This window comes from Artemia sp. Qi Xiang Cuo, chromosome 19 (assembly GCF_049724085.1).
Source record: "Artemia sp. Qi Xiang Cuo chromosome 19, ASM4972408v1, whole genome shotgun sequence".
Taxonomy (NCBI): domain Eukaryota; kingdom Metazoa; phylum Arthropoda; class Branchiopoda; order Anostraca; family Artemiidae; genus Artemia; species Artemia sp. Qi Xiang Cuo.
Genome location: NC_142812.1, coordinates 54,373,199 through 54,394,506, shown reverse-complemented (window position 1 = coordinate 54,394,506; position 21,308 = coordinate 54,373,199). Strand labels below are relative to the sequence as shown.

The following is a 21,308-nucleotide window of genomic DNA, read 5'->3' as shown; positions in this document are numbered from 1 at the left end:
TACCAGGGACACACACACGTATCAGCACAAATAAACAAACATAAGAATTACAAAATTAGAATGACTCACATCAATGAAATGCTGTTAGGGGGAAATCGACTACTGACGTGCATCTAACTCTGAATTTAGATACTAGATTATCCATTTTTCTTGCGAGTTTTAAAGACTCTGTAATATCTTGATATGTATCTGTCATGGGTCCAAATCAGAATACAAAGAAGATATTTACAAAATTAAAAAAATAGCAAACGAATTTGTTTCCATTCAGAAGCAGTGACTATCAAATAGGGACTAAAAAAAACATGTATCAAGAAAAATTGGCTATAAAGACGATCGAGTGTTTTTTGTTTTTGAATTGACCCCTACGTGTGGTATATATTTGACTAATGGTTGTCAAGTATTTGTTAAACTCATTATCTGCCAAAAGACAAGACTACAGCTATAACAGACGAACTTGTTTCCGTGTTAGCTAGCTTATGTTAAATTTGCAACTCTTGGGGATTAACCTTTGGCTCTAAGTATTAGTTATGAGAATTACTTAAGTAAAAAATTGTAGTTATTTTAAACAAGTAAACTAGATAGTCAGCTGAATAGCCTTTTTTTATGGAATAGACAGTTTTTTTTTAAATTGACGGAAAAATAGATAAAAAGAACATTTAAGCTGTGTGAAAGTTGTCCAACTGATGCTCTGAAGGACCAAATCCATGCCGCAATAAATTTTCACAAACACCTGAAGGTGAGGTTAATATGTAGAGCTAGCTACCTTTCTGGTGATGCAATGCTTTAACAATGGTCACAAAGAAACTATAGCATACAATTCAGAGAAATATGATTGCAATGAAAATACTATGTGACTCATAGAGAACGAGACCAAACCATGCAAAAAGAGGTGGCCGGCGTTTACCCCCCCACCCCCTCCCCCGGAAAATACCCTCCAGAAAACACTCCCCCCGGTAAATACCCCCCATGGAAAATAAGGCTTTACAAATTTGAGAATTTTATTTGAGTTTTTTTTTCTGGGTGGGGGGGGGGATTTTAGTATTTTTGTCTTATGTGCCACTCAAAAAACCTGACGAGTTTAAAAAATCTGTGACACCAATTTTTCTGATGTTTATTCTCCCTACATAAGCATAATTTTCACTTTATTTAAAAAAAAATACTTTTTAATTTTTTTTTCACTTTTTTTACTTAAACAAATAAAGAAGTATTAAGGCTATAAGGAATATATATTAGAATATGTATATCGAAAAGACAATAGACAGTTATCTTTTTTTTAAGTAATGTGAAAATTATTTTCTGGTTTGAAAAAGACATAGGTGTTGAGAGCCATAGGCTACTCCTTTTAATTTGTGCTAGTTTTGAGTTTGACTAGGATATATTTTAATTCTTGTTAGTTTTGGGTTTCATTTTTTTTTTAATGGTAAATTGTGGTAGTTTTACACTTGGAAGATAAGAAAAACAAACTCATAGAATTTGACATTACTTTTGTCCATAAAAACTTTAACAGTTTAGAGCTTGTTGGTTCCGAAAGCCAACTATCCTTTCAAAAGATAGCTAAATCTTCTCAAACATTTTGGTGTCATTTAATTTAGCTTAGTTTTGATTATTGTTTGCCTATGTTTTTTTTTGCTTATTCAATTTCTTTTTTTTTTAATTTTGCACCCACAATGCCAAAAATTGCATAAGTTCAAATGGAAGTCTTTTAAGAACAAATAGATTTGAGTTGTCTTGTCCAGATAAGAGCTGCTGTAGTTTGTAATAAATGTTGAAAAAATTAACATAATCTTTGCTAGATACCTTTTTGTAAGGGTTCCGAATTAGATATCTGAGGGCAAGCATGTTACCACTGACAACTGGCAGAAAGCATCATCATAGACTATTTGGTACTATTGACCTATGAGTTTTTCTTGTAAATATTAGCATGAGAGCTTTCTGCTAGTTCAATCTGTCTGATAACTACAAGTAGTATATCTTACTATTCAGCTTCCTTGTATGATTTTTTTCAGAATCTACTAAAAAATTGAGTAGATACTCTACAGTGGTGAGTTATGAATTATAAGTAAAATTTCAGTGCTTTTGTAATTAAGTTTGGAAGTAAAAAGGAAATACTTAAGCCAGTAAGTAATAAAGTACTTACAAAAATATTTATTACTTAAGGAGAGTTTTGAAGTAATACTTACATTTAAGTCAAACTTTCCCAGGGTGCATGGTACTTATACTTTGATAAAAAATAAAAATAGGTAACATAACAATTTGAAGCATAATACGGGACGGTGCTATCAAGTTACTATTTCTACCTTGTTTTTATTTCTGGGACTTATGAAATTTATACATGACATGAGTGGTCTATAGACTACCTAATCTGCCCAAATTTTAACAATAAGTATTTTAATTTAATTTTAGGTGTTAGTCTCCCTTTCATTCAGAATAGGGAATGTGTTTATATATGTCATCCTTGTCACTAAGATGAATTTTATAAGATCCGCAGGAAATGTTGGTAGATCCGCAAAATTGGCACACACTGTTTCTTTTATGAAATAATGTTAATATGGGGATGGGTATTCGTACTTGAAATCTTGTGATTCCACTATAAAGTATCAAAATAAAAGTGTTTGTCACCCAATAGATTAAATCAATCACATTTATAAAATCGAAATTTCATATGGTTTTTAGTGTGGTGTTTTAGAGGGAAAAAACTATGATTGTTTTTTAAAACTAAGAAATGAAAAGAAATATAAAACAAATATGAGCTGATTAAAGTATAGTGGCAGGATGAAGTGGCAGTTTCATGTGAAATGCATTTTAGATGTGGTTCTTGTATATACATATTAATTTAGTATTACACTATTCTGGATTCTTGTTTTTTGTAAGGTCTATTTTTTTAATTTTGTTTGGTTTTTTTGCCTGTATGTTGTCATTATCTAATTAAAAAAAAAAAAAAAAAAAAAATACAATGAAATTGCTGTGTTAGAAAACAAATTTCCCTAAAGTTGTGACCTATCTAGATCATTTTTTAAAACAAGAAAATATTAGTATCTGTTTGCCACACAAATGAATGCATTATTCATTTGCAAAATGCCAACTTTCTTGGAACTGAAGATCTGCAATGTAGGTTTCTGGGAAGACCAACAAAGTCTGTTTAAACCACAACTATCTTTATTGCAGATTATTAGTATGCATTTAGAAATGAATATAAAGTTGTCTTTAATTTTGGTATGTGTTTGATCTATATCCTTTTTCTTGTCTGTCTCACCTATTTTCTAGACTTTGTTCTTCTTCCTCTCTTTTGAAGATATAGTCTTAAAATTTCTGAGGGGGAGCTGACTGTTCACTTCAAATGCTGAAACATTAAAGAACTTATCCTCTTCGATGTCACTGCTGTCAAGCAAGGTAATTAGTTTTATGTGGGGTTCCATTAATTTGATGCTTATTTTGACACTTTTGTGCTTTTTTGCAGTTTTGAAATTAGAGGAGTATAAATAAAGAAGAAATATTGATTTAGTTTTTAGAGGACTTGTGTATCCCTACCGTTAAATCGTAATTGCCCCGAAATTTACCAAATTACGAAGTTTTTGGTTTGCAAGAATTTCCGAGAAATTAACATATTAAATGCCTCACACTATTTTTTAGATATTCATTGTGAATCTTCAATTATCAAAATTTAAATATTAAACATTAAGTTTCAAACATGTAAAGATTGCAAAATGAATATGTTAGGTTGTTTGGCCGAGACTGATGTTTAACTGGGATGTTTAATTTTGGTACATGGATGCTTAGGATGTTTAACTTTTTAGGATATTCAACTTTGATACAGGTTTAGGACATCCATCTGATATTCAGAACAACTCTTTTAATCTTTCATAATTGTCATGAATTGTACTAGGTATGAATTGTCAGTATTTATCAAGTAGTAAGAGGGGTCCAGGCTCAAAAATCACAATAAGGGGCGTGATCCTGATAAAACATGAAATAATCCTGATAAAAATAAAATTTAATATGTAAGAGGGTGCTAAAGCTAATATTGTCAAAAATACAGAATTATGGTAAGAGGATAAATACATCTACCTAGAGGTATTATCCCCTTATAATTTGAGAGGATAATACCTCTGAAATATATGTTTCTAAAGGATAGTCAAGAATCATCAAGAATAATCCCTCTCCCAAACTCCTTTACTCTTTATTTTCAAGTTTCAAGGAGCAACAGATACTAATAAATATGCCCTTAATAAAGAACAATATATTTTATGTTTATATCACTATATCACTCAACGGTAAACTCTGGATTTTTTTCAGAATTACTGTATGTGAAATATATTATATACCTATGTAGGCCATGTATATCAAATGTTATTATGTATACATTAAAAATATATAAATAACTAGCAGTAAAACATAGGATGATTTTTTTTTTACTTTGCTCATCATGTAAAATTATCCCTGTTTCTGCCTTATTATAAAACAATGTATACTATAATCAGTGAAAAACAATAAAATTGTTTACTTTTGCTTCCTTGATTGAGAATATCGTGTATTTACCAAGGGTTTTTAAAAAAATTCTGGTGCTAAAATCAAAAACACTACGTTAACTATTAATTCTGTATATTGTATTATAAAGTATAAGAATACTTCTTTTAATAGAAGTGGGTATTGACGAAAAACTAACCGTTTGGATATAATTTCAATTAATTTATAAATATTCTAAAGCATTTCTAGGACTTCTTCTTGGGGTCTCATTTGATTCCTGTGGCAATACTATCCTATCTTTCCTTTAACAAAATTTCGTTTATCAAGTGTTACCCCTCTCCCAAACTCCCCCGCTCTTTATTTCCAAATAACGAGGTACAGTAGATAATAATAATTCCATGATAAAGCATAATCTACATTTAATAGCGCAAATCCTCTCTGTAAGGGAGGATTGGTGGTTCAAATCCATCTTGTGTAATATTAATTTGTTTATTGTTTTAATTAACTTGTTTATTAGTTTGTTTATTGTAGTTTGTAATTTTTTCATAACTAAATTTTTTATTCAAATGAAACTAAATATGACAGATATGTCCCCCTGCTTTTGGCTCTTTCCATAATAATTTAACCTGTGCTTTACAATTTTTTTTAATTTGGAGTTACCTTTTGCAGTTTGTTAAAAATTGGACAGGGGATCTAAATGGCCCCCTGCTTCATGCCATTTCCCTAATAGGGTAAAGGTACCGATGATTCGACAGTTTTTGTAAAAAACCAGTTTTTCTACTCTAGAAGTCTTAATTTTTGAAAAGGGTTTCAGTATGTAAGAAAAACATCTAGGAATCTAACTGTTTGATGAGAAGTTTAAAGTTTTGTCTGGAAAGGGTACAAAACTCCAATTTACCGGAATTAGAGTATTTTCACCAACAAATTCGACACAACAAAAAGTTGCCTGTTTTCGACACAAGTCGGACCCTAATTCGACACCCATATTGGGTGTTGAACCGATGATTCAACAGGTTTTTGTAAAAAACCAGTTTTTCTACTCTAGAAGTCTTAATTTAAAGACTTTCGGTTTGAAAAGGGTTTCAGTATGTAAGAAAAACATCTAGGAATCTAACTGTTTGATGAGAAGTTTGAAGTTTTGTCTGGAAAGGGTACAAAACTCCAATTTTCCGAAATTAGAGCATTTTCACCTACAAATTCGACACAACAAAAAAGTTACCTGTTTTTGACGCAAGTCGGAACCCAATTCGACACCCATCTAAATACTTGGGGAATACTTATGGGCAGAACCTGGTGTATTTGACACGTATATTCTTGTTTCTTTGTTTTTCTTCAACTTCATTCAATGTATTAAAGTATAAAAGACTATGCAAAAAGTAGAAGTAATAAAACTAACAAAATCGTTTCAAGTATGTAGTATTTGGTATAACAAAATCGGTACAACAAATTTTAATATACGTTATTAAATACAAATAGTATTCAGTATACCAAATTTAGTATAACAAAATTGTTTCACTAGCATTTCGGAAGGGATAGGGTCTAGGAAAACGGGAGTAGATTTCAAGAAATTTAAGAAGTTTATTTGGTTTAGTGGATTTTATTTTCATATGCAGATTCTTAGTTTCGTCCAAAACATAGGCCTACGCGTCATTTTGTATAAGATTTTGTATTCGATAAAATTTGTATTTTTTATTCGGATGAAGGATAAATAAGGATATAATCTAAAAAAATCTGGGGGGGGGGGGCAAAACGAGGTCTGGGGGGGTCAACTGCCCCCCCTGCCCCATAGCAATTTACGCCCCTGCATGGTATGAGGCCAAGCGGCAGTTCCTCAGATGATGGAAAAATCCAGTGTCTGTAAGTAAAACTTCAAAGTTTAAAAACAAAACCTTTTGTTTAAATGTTCTTTCATCTGAAATAGGCTATTATTAGAAATAATAATCCTCAAAATCTCCCGTTGTGCAGAAAGCACCCGTAAATTCGACAGCTATGGTGCCTATGGTTTCGTCAGTGGATCCTGGAATTTCGACACCTATTATTTCTCATCTGTTTTACATGTTCAGTGAAGTTTCGACATAGTCACCTATATTTTGACAGGGCCTGTTGCTGTATGTCTAAAATTTCGACAAGGTTACTACAAGATATTCACCAAAGAAATAAATCCCTTGATAGAAGCCGATATTTACGCTTGAATGCGACTGAAGGAACATTTTTAGTCCGCCTGGTATTCCACTGTATCGAACAAGAATTTTCGACACTTGGAACCTAGTTTTGACAATGCAATTTCCGTCGCCATTTTCATTTAATTTTATCAAGAAAAAGCTAATGTGGCTACATTTCAGAAAAGATCAGATGTATCTCGACACATTGGCGCTTATCCCAACTTTTTCTTGCAATAAATAACCAAGTAATGACAGTTTGAACATTACATACCTGAAAAATTGTCGGGAGCTCCTTTTGTGTTGAAAACAGGAAACTGACCGAATTGAATGTTCTTTTCTTATCTGGATGTACCGGATATAGTGTCCACATTTCGCACCGTCGAAATATAACGACGGCTCCAAGAGATGGTGCTCTAAGTCACGGCTAAGCAGAGCTATCCCGTTTTGAAGGAAAATTTCAACAGTGGTTCCGAAATTGCACTGTCGAATCATCGGTGCCTTTACCCTACTTTAATCTGCTTTACAATTCTCCTAGATTTGGATTTGGCTTTTCAATTTGTTAAAAAGGGGAAAGGGGTTCTAAATATAAAAATTGTTTTTCTTTCCAAAACTTTGAAACAACTAAAATAAAGAGTCACCCAAATAGCTAATCACCCAAATCACCCAAAGAGCTACCTGAGGCTGCTGCAAGAATATTCTTCCTGAGTTGTGCCCTAAACCTATTTAATTCTATAAAGGCTAAGCATATGAGATTTTGGCACATATTTGTCTTCAAACTTTTGTTTTTGTTTGTTTTATTCATTATTGGCAAGAGTTTGTTTTCACTTTACTTATAGTTATTTATCATATACTGTTAAATTCTGCTATGATGAATGCAAATACATTCTGGCAATCTTTAAATATAATTTTTTTTCTTTTATTTTTTAAAAATTTTACTTATTAATAATTTTTTTTATAATATTTTTATAAATTTTTCTTTTAGAAAGGGAAAATGTTTTTTTTTTTTTTAGCCTTTTTAAACATCACTAAATTTTTGTTCCAAAATCTCTAAGTAAATTAGCTTTAAAATTTCTCTAGAGCTTGAAGATGCACTGCCAAATGATGATGAAAATCTGTTTGAAAGTACTGATCCTTTTTTGTTGCCTAAAGAAGGAGTTTTGAAAGGGAAAAGTTTCTCAAAAGACGCATTTGCCAAATCTGAATCTGATTGCCGACCTCTGAAATTGGAGCCACTTGTTATTGTGGTCGGTGGTATGTTGTTTTTTTGTATTTTCTTGTGCATTTGTTTGTTAAGATAAAATCAAAGATTTCCTCCTACTGGTAAAGATGTGGTACCAACTCAAGTATCAAATTAATGGATTTATTATTGCTTTTACTTTAAATAAATACTCTTTAATTTCATTTGAAATTTTATAATGTAGAATTTTGTCGTAATTTTCAACTTATCGTTAGATTTGTTTATTTTTTCATATTTACAACTGTATTTGGAATGGATTCATTAGTTTTTATTTATAGTATCTTAACTAAGTTTTTTAGTTACAGTATTAACAACAACAAGAATATGCATATACAAATCAAAATACAAAATTTGTATACCAAAACCAAAAAATTAGACGTCTCGGGACGTGTGGTTCTGATAATCCAATTGAGTGCTCTGCAATATTTCACTGCTCCTTTAGCAGGTCAAAAGAGAAAAAAGAATCCTCATCAGGCTTAGTGCTATTTTTCATAATTTAATCCCAAAAAACTTTACTATTAATTGCTGTAAAAAAAAATTAATGGCTACTATTGAATATGCTTTTAATCTCTTTTTTTTTGATTTTCTAATAATCCATTTCAGTGCTCTGCAATATTTCACTTCTCTGCAATATTTCACTGCTCCTTTAGCAATGCAAAATAGTAAAAATAATCCTCCTGAGATTTCGTTCTCTTTTTCAGAATTTTTTGGAAAAATTTTAAAATAAATTGATGTTAAAAAAATAATAAATACAGGGCCTCATCTGTGTCTGCTCTTAATCTCTTTCTTTTTTTTCTTTTCTTTGTATGTTTTTAGAAATATAAATCAATTTGTTACTGATAAATATGCTTGGATAACGAGTACTCTAGACATGCTTTAAACACTTCACTAGGTGCTTTGGAAAAATATCTCAAGCTATTCACCCTATTGGTTACAACAGCATTAGTGTATAAAGTGCTTATAAGATTTTATGGTGTCTTTAAGGAGAATTATATGAAGTATATGTGCATCAAAAAGTGCATCAAAAAGTTTTTAAATGAACTCTTAAACAGTCGTAAGCGATATATTTCTCATGCCCCTGTAGTGCATGAGAAATAAGACAACAGCCATATCAATGTTTCAAGCTCTCTTGAAACTACTAAAAAAAATATTTTTCTAGATATCCTTTTGCTGTTAATACAAGCATCAATAACAGTTGTTAATCCTGAATGCGAATTCTTAGAAGGGTTTCAAGATGTATCGTACTGGATTACTATTTACAAAAACATTGCTTAGTTAAATTTACCTATACAAAGTCTCTTATCAAGGCCGTATCTAGGGGGGTTACCGGGTTCGAATCGACCTAGACTCCGGTTCTGAACAAGGCCGTATCCTGGGGACTCGGGTTCCTAAATAGGGCACATAACCCCCATGCCTATTCTAGATCAGAAAGGAATTTGTTCTTTACTGAAAAAAAAAACAAATGACCATGGATTGTCAGTTTAATTGACAGATATATATATATATATATATATATATATATATATATATATATATATATATATATATATATATATATATATATATATATATATATATATATATATATATATATATATATATATATATATATATATATATATATATATATATATATATATGTCTATTCCTTAAGGTTTGGATAATTTTTTATTTATGAAAGTAAGAAAGTGAAAACATTTCAAACTTATTTTGTTTTCAGTAAAGTGCAAGTTGCGTTCTGGTCACGCCCCCCCCCTGCCTCCCCCCTCTAGACCTTCAAATTTACATTAGATATGGCTGAAAAAGCATATGGTTGGAAAAGCAGTTGATAAAAAGCCCTCCATCACACTATCGACTGCCCCCCCCTAGACAGTATGCTGCCTACGCCCATGGTTCTGGTCTTGGGGTTATCAGCCCTACTCATGTTAAGTTTTGCTCGTTTTTGAGTTTGAATGTGCCATTTGCTGTAATTTCTGTTTGTTTTGAGTTTCATTTATTTATTGATAGTGGTTTGTGATAGTTTCGCGCTTGGAAGATTATTTGACTTTAGTTTTTCTGATTCTTAGCTTAATGGATCTCTTTACTTTTCTTTGAAAAATACGTTTTGGGGAAAAAGCTTTTTAAATTAATTTATATTCGTTTTTTATTGACATAGTCTTTTTCATGGAAAAAATTGTATTTTATATCTTCATTTTTTTTCTATGAGAATGCATAGTTTGGGTGGCTATTCGTATGTTGGAGAAACTTTTATATCAATTTTTAATTCCTGACAGAAACAGTATTTTTTAATTTAATTTTATAGCTTCTGAAGTTCAGCTAAAAAATAAAACATAATATAATTCATATTCCTAATAGATTCTACCTATTCTTTTTGACAACCTTGATACACATACGTTCTTTTTGTTTGTTAAAATTGTATGAGCAGGAGCAGTAATAGTAGTATCCCCAAAAGTTTCAGTTTAATAACCCAAATCGTTCTCGATATACTGCTAAGGTGTCTTATTGGCAACCATAAACACGATGCCTTTTGATTTATTTTAAAGCAGCATTTAGTTTTAAAGCATAATGGGCCAATTGTATAATTGTAGGGGGTTGACATGCCTGATATCACTAAAAACATAGTTGCTGGACCATTCTGCTATGCTGAACAAAATGGCTGTCTCAAAAGTTTTGACTGAATGTGTTTAGAAAATAAATGGGCTTGAGAGAAGGGCTACTTGCCCTCCAATCTCTTTTTACTCTTAAAAAGGGCAACAAAACTTTTAATTTTGAATTAAATTAGCTCCTTTAAAAGTTTCAATGATTTTTCTGGCTATTCTAGAGTGATGCTGCCTATGATATTGCTTATATGTCCTTTTGAAAACTTGCATGCCTACAGCTTTTTCCGTTAACTGAAACTCCTAAACGTTCCCTAAGAGTTTCATCTTAATACCTTTAGCGTCATTAGTTATATTAACTGTAGTGGTAGTATTGAAAGTATACATATAGTGCCTTCTGGCTAGTTCAAAATCCCACACAACTTAACCTTAAAGGTCTAAATTAATAACATAAGTTGACAATTTGGGGAGGTTGACATCCCCAAAGACATAATTACTGGACCTTTCAATAATGTGGAACAAAATAGTTCTCTTAAAATTTTGATTGAATGTGTTTTGGGAAATGTGTTTTGGGAAATGATAAGATTGTGGGAGGATGTGGGCTTTTCTCTTTCCACTTTTGATTCTTAAGAAGGGTCACTAGATCTTTCAACGTCCAATCAAATGATCCTTATTTCATCACGAGTTTATTAGATCATTCTTTCCATAAGAACTTTATATGTCTTGGGCTAAACTTACCATTCTTATACCTTTGCTCTGAAGGGTTGTGTCCGCCTTGAAGCCATTGTTATACGCTCTTTGGACTATTGTTATCTAAATGGCTATCTCACGGTTTTAATTGAATGCTTTTGGGGAAAACCGATGGTTATGGGGGGGGGTCTAGGTGCCTTAAATTAAGTGTGACTCTTAAAAGGGAACTAGAAAGATACATGTCCGATCAAATGAACTTCTTATAAAGTTCAAACAAACCCACTTACCATGACATGCTTTTATGCCCCCGGGGTATAGCTTACAACCCGGCCCCCCAGAGTCTGGGGGGTTGTATCAACTCTAAAGGCCTTGCTATGGGATCTTTCGACTGCTTTTGAACAAATGGTTATCTCAAAATTTTTGTAATATAGAACATAAAAAAAAATATAAATATCTTAATATAATGGCTTATTAGCTATAATTTATAAATATCAGCTATTCATCTTATTTTAGAACAAACTTGTCTTGTGTTTTTTAAACAAAAATATCTGTTTTGCATTCACTTTCCCGTTGAAGACTCTAAAGCAATTCTGATATTTTCAGACTTTAGTTAATTTGAATAAATGTAAAATTATCAAAACCTTAAGGAATATGTACCATTATATCTATATTAAACTAACTATTCACAGTAATTTTCCTTTTAGTCAAATGAAAACTAAAATGCCGTGAATGTGATCCCCCTTTCGGCACGTCCCGAAGTTGCCCCCCGGGCATAAGTTACACCCCGGGCCCTGACGGCTGTGGTGGGGGGGGGGGTGACATCCGTAAATAAGTGATATACCGAACGGTAAATTACGATTAACCTAATGTCTATCTCCAAGTTTTTTTGGGTAAATAGTTGGCGTGGTAGGATGGGCTATTCGCTCTTCAATCACTATTGACTACTAAAAAGGGTGCTATTGCTCTCAATTTCCAATCGGCTGAGCTATTTTTGAAGTTTCTACGACAACAAATGGCTATACCAAAATTGCTGTGAGACGCATTTCAGGAAAATACAGAGGGATGTGAGGGGGGGGGTATCCACCCTCTGATTACTTCGAATATTTAAAAAGCCGCTAGAACTTCTGATCACCAATTCAATTAGCCCCATCCGAAGTTTATACTATCACCTTTTCTATATATATTATATGTGCCCCCAGGGTTTATATTACTACCCTTGCCCTGAGGACTCTGGAGGGGTTGTCAGCCTCAAAGACTTAATTTTTGAACCTTACGTCTACGTTGAACCAAATGGCTAACTAAAATTTGTGATAGGATGTGGTTGGCAAAATGGTGGGCATGGGAGGGGGGGTAGTGTCCCGCGAATCACGTTCGACTGTTAAAAATGGTAAAAGCCCTCTCAGTGTCCAGTCGAATGAATCTTTTTTAAAGTTTCTACTACAAAAAATGGACACCTCACAATCTCTATCAGTTTCTTTTTGGTAACATACGGGGCTTGTGCGTGTGGGGGGGGGAGTTAATACCCTCCACCAATACAAATGACTCTACTGAAGGGCACGGAAGCTTCTGTTAGCCAATCCAAGAGCTCCCTCCGAGGTTTATATGATCATCCTTTTATTATTAACCTTATATGCTTCCAGGGCATAACTTACAATCGTTGCCCTGAGGGCTTTAGAAGGGTGTTCATCCGCAAATATCTAATTTTTAGACATTACAACTATTTTGAACAAAATGGCTATCTCAAAATTTTTATTGGATGGGTGTGGGGACATGAGGGGCGCGAGAGGGGGGCTAGTCGCCATTCAATCACTGTTAATTATATTTCCGATTAAATGAGCCTTGTTCGAAGTTTCTATGACAACTCCTTCGATAAGAAGTGCCTTTGTCTAAAACCAAAAAAAAAAAAATAATAATAAGTAAATGATTCATTGTGCTAACATTACTCTTTACTTAACCAGTACTTTTGCCCTGCCTATGATGTATGTTCTTGTATTCTCGTTTATATACTTGCCATGATAAAATTCTATGTGTCATACTAGTCGGGACAATATGGTAGAAATTGAAATATGTCTACGGAGCAAGGTCTTGAAGTTGGTAAACTGCAAAGTATATGTCTGCCGGTCATATATAAGGAAGGACATTTTTGTGTCTAAACTAAGATCTCTGAAGGAACAGTTCATACTGTTACAGTTCATTCGACAGTAATATTGTTTTTATGTAAACTATCATTTAACATTTTAAAAATGTGCAGCAAAATCTGTTGTTTATGATACTTCTTCATTGAAAGTTTATGTTGCTTTAGATGTGAATCAAATGGCACCGTATGTATGTTAGTTACAAATAATTCATTTCAACGCTAAATCAAAAATGTCTGAGATCATTGAAATGAAACTTTCAGAGCAACTTCTATTGCTAAATCTGTTCTTTCAATTGAATTAATTCAAAAGAGTATAAGTAATTCTAGTTTTTGAAAATAGTATTGATACAATTTCCTAGCAATGATAGGTATTAAGTTCAGATTTCAGAGAAATTTAAGGAGGTGTAAAACCAAATCAAAGGAGATTATATGTGTCCAAATTTTCAAAAGGGCATATATTATTGAAAACTGTTGAAAATTTTTCACCGACATATAAATAGTAAGCCAAACTATAGCAGGGGCAAACGCAGTCACTAAAATCCCTTTTTGTCTTTTCATTTCGGCCTTTCACTTTTTGTCATATTTTGTAATTTTTCTTGCAGAGCAAAAAGAAAAAATTACAACCCTTAATCATAGACTCAGAAAGTTTGCCTTTTTGCAACATAATAAATGTTCATTTTGTTTTTTAAGATTACTGGCTCACTTTAAATGTGCATCAAAGAAGTTAATATGGTGAAAAATATCCTTCGCGCTGTAAAACAACAAAAAATATGTTTTTAAACCTTTTATTGACCCCAAAATTATTCTGTTGTAAAATAGACGAAAGATACACTACTTTGTCGAAATTTTTAATTTTTTGCCATCCCTCCCCTCCCTCCCCTTGGAATTTTGCCCTCTAGATACGTCAATATTCTATCACTAAAAATTTGAAAGCTAATTAAGAGAGAGTTTTATAGATGAAGATAGTTTTTCATATTGGAGAATAACCTGCTTACCTTCTTCAGGTGATTTTTGAGATGGGGGTTGCTGCTCTGGTTTTCTAGGTTTTTAGCCATGGAGTATCAGTTACTATTTTTAAACCGGAGTTTAAAGACCTAATTTTCTAATGTCATCCTTAAAGAACTAATTCTTAAAACTTCCAACTACGTTGAATGAAATGGCTATCTAAAAAATTTGATTGGATGAGATTGGGGAAAAGGTGGTGTGAGAGGGGGGTTAGTTGTCCTGTGACGAAAGTGACGAACAATATGAGTTGTCCTGTGACGAAAATGACGAAGTGACTAAAAATAATTAGACGGCCTATTTAAGTTTTCCTGCTTCAAATAATAAGTTTTTTTTCAAGCGTCATTAAATTCATTTGAATGATTTCAGGCTTTTTTCGAAATTTATGCAAGTTTATTTTCATAACTCCCAAATATTGTTTTGTTGGTTGTGGCCAACAGTTTCCACTCTTGAATCGGATTCTATTCTGAATAATATTGGATTTTACTCAGGAAAAAGAGTTTGTTTAAGTATATTTTTACTCTCGGTTATTGTGGGCCGGGATTTGCCAGTAACCCATAATGTATGAGGTTTTACTACAGCAATATAATCTTGTTATTTTGTTACTTTCCTTTTTGCTTCTTATAGTGAATAATAAAAAAAACAATTTAATTAAATATTTGAATTTTACCCCCCCCCCCCTTATTCACGTCCGAACTGGAGGACTGTCTTCGAGGTAAAATTTAAGGAAATACAGTGACGAGGATCTATGCAGTCCCTGTGTCTCTGTTCTTACTGCCCCTGAATAGTTTCTTTTTGTCACTTTCTGAATGGAAAAGGCGCTTAAATCAGTTTCCTTGCGCATCTTGTTGCAGCCGACTCCTACTATGGATTCTTTTTATTGCTTTTCTTATTATGTAAAATTATCTCTGTCTCTTTAAATATTAAAATATAGTATGTATTAGTAGTATTGAAAAATAATGAAGTGGCCTGCTATTAAGTTTGCATTCTTCAAGTAATAAGTTTTCTAAATCATTATTAAATTAAATATTTATAATAAAAAAGATTTGACTGTGATTTTTTTTTTTTTTTTATTTTTAAATACATCTAGTAAATAAATGAACCAAATTTAACACAAAAAGAGATAGTATTGAGGAAAGGCAGAACTCGCAGAAATGATTTTGAAAAAAATATTAATGCTTAGGAGTATGCCTAACACCTCTACTTGGAGTCTCTAATATGCATCTTTTGGTTCTAACTTCCTATCTCTCCTTTATAAAACTTGCTGTTATCAACAGTCACCCGTCCCCAAAGCTTGCTCACTTTTTATTTGAAAGTTTCAAGATAGGGTAAATACTTATCATACTCCTACTAAAGCGTATGCTACGGTTAAAAGCAAAGGTTCTCTGTCAGGGAGAAGTGGGGGGGGGTCAAACCTTTCTTATGTATTATTAGTTTGTGGTAGTTTACTTACAACCTAAATCCTTCAAGTTTCTTTAAGTTTAAGCATATCAGGTCAATTTGTAATTTCATGCAGAGTTTGTACTGCAGTGCGTCGGGAATTTTGTGCTAAATTTTTTCAGCATAGCTGCAAATATACCTTCCGCACCGCCTGTTTTCATTAAACCGTTGTTTAATACCACAATATCAAAAAATTGATATTGATTTGGTGCATATTTGTCTCCAAGCATCTGTTTTGTTGTTTTTTGCTTTGGAACGGGTTGTTTTTACTCTAGTTATAGTTATTTACCGTAAGCTGTTCAATTGTGCTATGACAAAAACAAGAAAAGTCAGCCATCCTTCCCCCCGAAAGATGTGTCTTCTTTTTTTGAACTTATTTACCATAAAATCATCGTTTTAAATCATAAAATCATCGTTTTAAATTTCTTATCTAAATTTGCCTTAAATTTTCTTTAGAACTTGATGACGCACTACCAGATGATGATAAGAGTCTGTTTGGAAGTATTAATCCTTCTTTAATGTGTAAAGAGGAAGTTCTCATAGAGAAAAGTTTTTCTAGAGACAAATATGCAATGCCTGAACCAGATTGCCGCCCTCTTAAATTGGAGCCAAATAGTAATAAGGACGATGGTATTTTTTTTGTATTTACTTACTCATATAATATATATATATATATATATATATATATATATATATATATATATATATATATACATATATATATGTATATACAATCTTGCGTAAATACAGAAGTATATTTATTTACTTAGGGGTTTCGGAGACAGGAGTAGTTGGGACATGACATTTCTTTCCCGAAACTGGGTCTTTTGAAGAAAAACTAGCTAAAATGCCGAGACTGTTTGTCTTATTTAAACTCTCTTCCAATATTTTGAAAAACATATGTGATAGTAAGAAGAGGTGGGGGGCACACTAGGTCATCTTTTATGTACAACTAAGATAATTGAAAAATGCAAAACAAACGTGCTTTTGGAAAATTTAACTTAAATGAGCTTCACTATGAATTTGTTATTTGCTTTAGAGATGAAGGTTCGATTATTTTGACCGCCCCTGGCAAAGTCTTTTGATATTATTTTGTAAAAATTCTTTTGATATTATACAACATTATTTTAAATAATATATACAGTAAAAAAAATGTGAGAAATAGTTACAAGTCAATATATGATCATTATTCTGTGTGAACAAACTGTGTTAACTGATTAAAGTTGAGAGTTTAGATATTCCATGAAAAGCATATAGTAATATCTAATAGGTGACCCACTTTTAAGAAGATTAATTCCTAACATTAACAGTATTAACTTTAATGGGTTCTGTGTTTCACAATTTATTCTTAGACTGTTAGAAAAAAATATACACTGGCTTTATTCAGTGTCTTACGAATAAAGAATTCGTAGAGGAGTCAGAAATTGATTTCCACATATACAATTATAGACTAATTAACTGCTGAAGGATCATTAAATTATTTATATTATTGTGCAAAGGAAGAAATTTTAATACTGTGGGGAATAATCTTGAAAAAAATTGCATTATTTTTGCTCTCCCTGTTGCAGTGTCCTATGATAATGGTATCATGTGAAATCATGTGGAATGCGGAACATCTATCCTGCCTGGTCTGAAGAGAACTTGTCGAAAAACAGCATTGAATTTGAATTATCAACGTGAGATACTAAGTAACATTAGTGTATTTGCTGAAGATAATGTAGCAAAACAGGAGAATTTTAATTGTGAAGAAAAATCTTTCAAGTGTAACGTTTGTGAGAAAACATTCGGCCGAAAGTCCACCCTATCTTATCATCGGAAGACTCATACTGGAAAAAAACCTTTCAAATATGATATCTATAAAAAATGTTTTATTTTTAGTTCCGATTTAAATATACATCAAGGAACTCATACTGAAGAAAAACCTTTCAAATGTGATATATGTGAGAGAAAATTCAGCCATAAATCTTCATTATCAGATCATCTAATAACTCATACTGGAGAAAAACCTTTCAAGTGTTACGTATGTAAGAAATGTTTTACTTCTAGTTCCGATTTGAATAAACATGAAAGAACTCATACTATAGAAAAATCTTTCGAATGTAATATATGTGAAAAAACATTCAGCCAAAAGGCCCACCTGTCTATTCATCAAAGAACTCATTCTGGAGAAAAACCTTTCAAATGTGATGTATGTAAGAAATGTTTTACTTCTAGTTCCAATTTAAAAACACATCAAAGAACTCATACTGGAGAAAAACCTTTCGAGTGTGACGTATGTGAGAAAACATTCAGCCAAAATACCCACCTGTCTATTCATCAAAGAACTCATACTGGAGAAAAACCTTTCAAATGTGATATGTGTGAGAAAGCATTCAATCAGAAATGCACACTATCAGCTCATCAGAGAACTCATACTGGAGAAAAACCTTTTCTCCATACTGGAGAAAAGATTTTCAAATGTGATGTATGTGAGAAAACATTCAGCCAAAAGGCCCATCTTTTTATTCATCGAAGAACTCATACTGGAGAAAAACCTTTCAAATGTAATATATGTGAGAAAGCATTCAATCAGAAATGCACACTATCAGCTCATCAGAGAACTCATACTGGAGAAAAACCTTTCAAATGTAATATTTGTGAGAAAACATTCAGCCAAAAAACCCACCTGTCTATTCATCAAAGAACTCATACTGGAGAAAAACCGTTCAAATGTGATGTATGTAAGAAATATTTTACTACTAGTTCCGATTTAACTAGACATCAAACATCTCATACTGGGGAAAAACCTTTCTAATGTGATATGTGTGAGAAAGCATTCAATCAGAAATGCACACTATCAGCTCATCAGAGAACTCATACTGGAGAAAAACCTTTTCTCCATACTGGAGAAAAGATTTTCAAATGTAATATATGTGAGAAAACATTCCGCCGAAAAGCCCACCTTTCTATTCATCAAAGAACTCATACAGGGGTAAAACCTTTCAAATGTAATGTTTGTGGGAAAACATTCAGCCAAAAACCCCACCTTTCTAATCATCGAGGAACTCATACAGGGGTAAAACCTTTCAAATGTGATGTCTGTAAGAAATGTTTTATTTCTAGTTCCTGTTTAAATATAGATCAAAGAACTCATTCTAGAGAAAAACCTTTCAAATGTGATAAATGTGAGAAAGCATTCAATCAGAAATGCACACTATCAGCTCATCAGAGAACTCATGATGGAGAAAAACCTTTGGAATGTGATGTATATGAGAAACTTTTTATTTGAAGTGTAAATTTAAATTTTCATCAAAGAACTCATACTGGAGAAAAACCTTTCGAGCGTGACGCATGTACGAAATGTTGTACTTCTAGTGCCAAGTTAAATAAACATCAAAAAACTCATACTGGAGAAAAACCTTTCGAGTGTGACTTATGTAAGAAATGATTTGCTTCTAATTCCAATTTAAATAATCATCAAAGAACTCATTCTGGAGAAAAACCTTTCGAGTGTGACGTACGTAAGAAATATTTTATTGCTAGTACCAATTTAAAATATCATCAAGAACTCATCCTGGAGAAAAAAACCTTTCAAAATTGTTAACAATCAATAAAGAATACGTTTAAAATCCGCTGTAGCTTATTATCATTAATCTATTTGAAAAGAACTTTTCGAATGTGACAAATATAAGGAACATTTACCTCAAGCTCCATTTAGAATGCATACGTGTTAAAAACCGATCGACTATGATCTTTGTATGTGAGAATTCTTTTTGCTTCAAGCTGTAATTTATCTTATAGTGAAAAAACTCAAGGGTTAGTTGTACAACTCTATTCTATGTATTTTCAGTGTTAATTTTTTGTTGTGTTCTATTTGACTATTTGCAGTTTACTTTGAAATTTACCAAAAGTATAAATTTCAATATTAATAAAAATTAAAAAAGAAAAATATTCTATTTTCATTAATGCCGGTTAATCTTCTGACAATCTGTTTTTTGATGTATTTACTTCTATTTGTAATGTATATTATAGTAAAAAACTCAGGGTCAGTTGTACCAATATTTTATATTTTTGTTAAGTGTTTAATGAGTTTTTTGGATATTGCTACTATTTGCAATTTTTTTAGAAAATAAACATAATTATACAGTAATATCATATGTAAAAAGAAAATATATTCTATTTTAAGTGATTTATGTGAATATGCTTATAACGTGTTTTTTTTTATATAGATTAATTATAGTGTTTAACGGTTATTTTTGTTTAGCGTAAGCGTACAATGCTTGATATATAAAAGTTTAAGTCCTTGTATCAGTGAGATCTTACCACAAAGGGGTCCAAGAACTGATCAAAATGTTTTAGTTGGTGTATAGACTCATTCAATATGGGTTTTTTCCTATATTATAGAGTATTTCGATATATTTGAATGATTCTTAAAAATGAATGTTTTACTGAAACCAGAGCTTTCTTGAGTTTTTTTAGAGATTTAAAATAGTGTTAAAAAATGTATTGATTTCATGTCTGGCAAAAGACTTTTTAGGGTTTCCCAATTTCTTTTCCTATTTTGTAGTTTTTGTGGGGTCGGTCGAAAACAGGAATGGTCGCCCTGAGGCATTTTCGAAACAGGTGTGATGTGGCCAAATAACTTTAAAATAAAAATTAATTCTTGTGGAAAAGGGGCATGTTTGAGAGTTGACGTCAAAAGACTTGTTTTGTTTCTTAAGCTCATACGAGAGTGATGACATGAGATTTTCGTTATTTTTTTTTTCTTCTTTCTATTTTGTTTGGCACAGAGGACGGTCTGGTGGAAGTCCTTTTTGATATATTTTCTTGTCTCTTCGTCATCAAGGTTTCACACTGGCTGACAAAACCCTTGTTTACCCATCTATTTTAATTACATTTTTCATATTGTTATTTTCTTTCCTTTCGTGACTTTCATATCATATTTGACAAGTGTGGTCTTAGAATATATTTAAATATCAAGTATTTTGTGTTAGTGGTCTGTAAGGAAAGAGTGACTCGGTCCAACAGCAATCGAAACAAAAAATGAAATTCATTCCTCAAAATCCACGGGCCTGATGAAATTCACCTGATTTTTGACAAAGGAGGAAACTGCATTAAAATTTAAAACACGATATTACTCAGAAAATTAGAGAGCCCAAGTGCAGAAGTTTCGAACGTCTATTTTATATCTAGAATCCTGGATTTTCTACAAGAAGTGGTACGGGTTTATATGTTTCGTTCCCCAGGCCCAGTTTTAGCGAACCAATCTAGAAGATAAGGAGAGGGCTTGTTTGATCGCGAATCACAAATATTAGTGACCTTTAAGTATAACAAAAGATTGGAGGGTAGCTAGCACCTGGTCCACGACTCTTTTTACTCCTATAATAACAGATTTTGTAATTATTAATTTGATTTAAAAAGTAGAAAGGTCCAATAATTTATCTTTGGGGAGGAAATGATCCCTTATAGTCCCAGAAGAATGAACTACAAGTTATACAGTTTGCCCGCCGTACACACATAGTATATCTGATCGCGGAATATAAAAAATTTATTATTGAAAGTGGTATTTTTTTGTGGGAATGGGGTCCTTGAGCGGTAAA

At 32.2% G+C, this 21,308-nt stretch overlaps 1 protein-coding gene across 1 annotated transcript; it reads left to right on the top strand.

Moving 5' to 3' along the window:
• The first annotated feature begins 2,548 nt into the window (after positions 1-2,548).
• On the top strand, positions 2,549-18,652 carry LOC148941008 (uncharacterized). The gene is made up of 4 exons (XM_089105138.1): positions 2,549-2,558; positions 7,704-7,877; positions 16,186-16,359; positions 17,385-18,652. Exons 1-4 carry the CDS (start codon positions 2,549-2,551, stop codon positions 18,521-18,523), a joined length of 1,497 nt encoding a protein of 498 aa, XP_088961264.1. The 3' UTR covers positions 18,524-18,652.
• Positions 18,653-21,308: the final 2,656 nt, after the last annotated feature.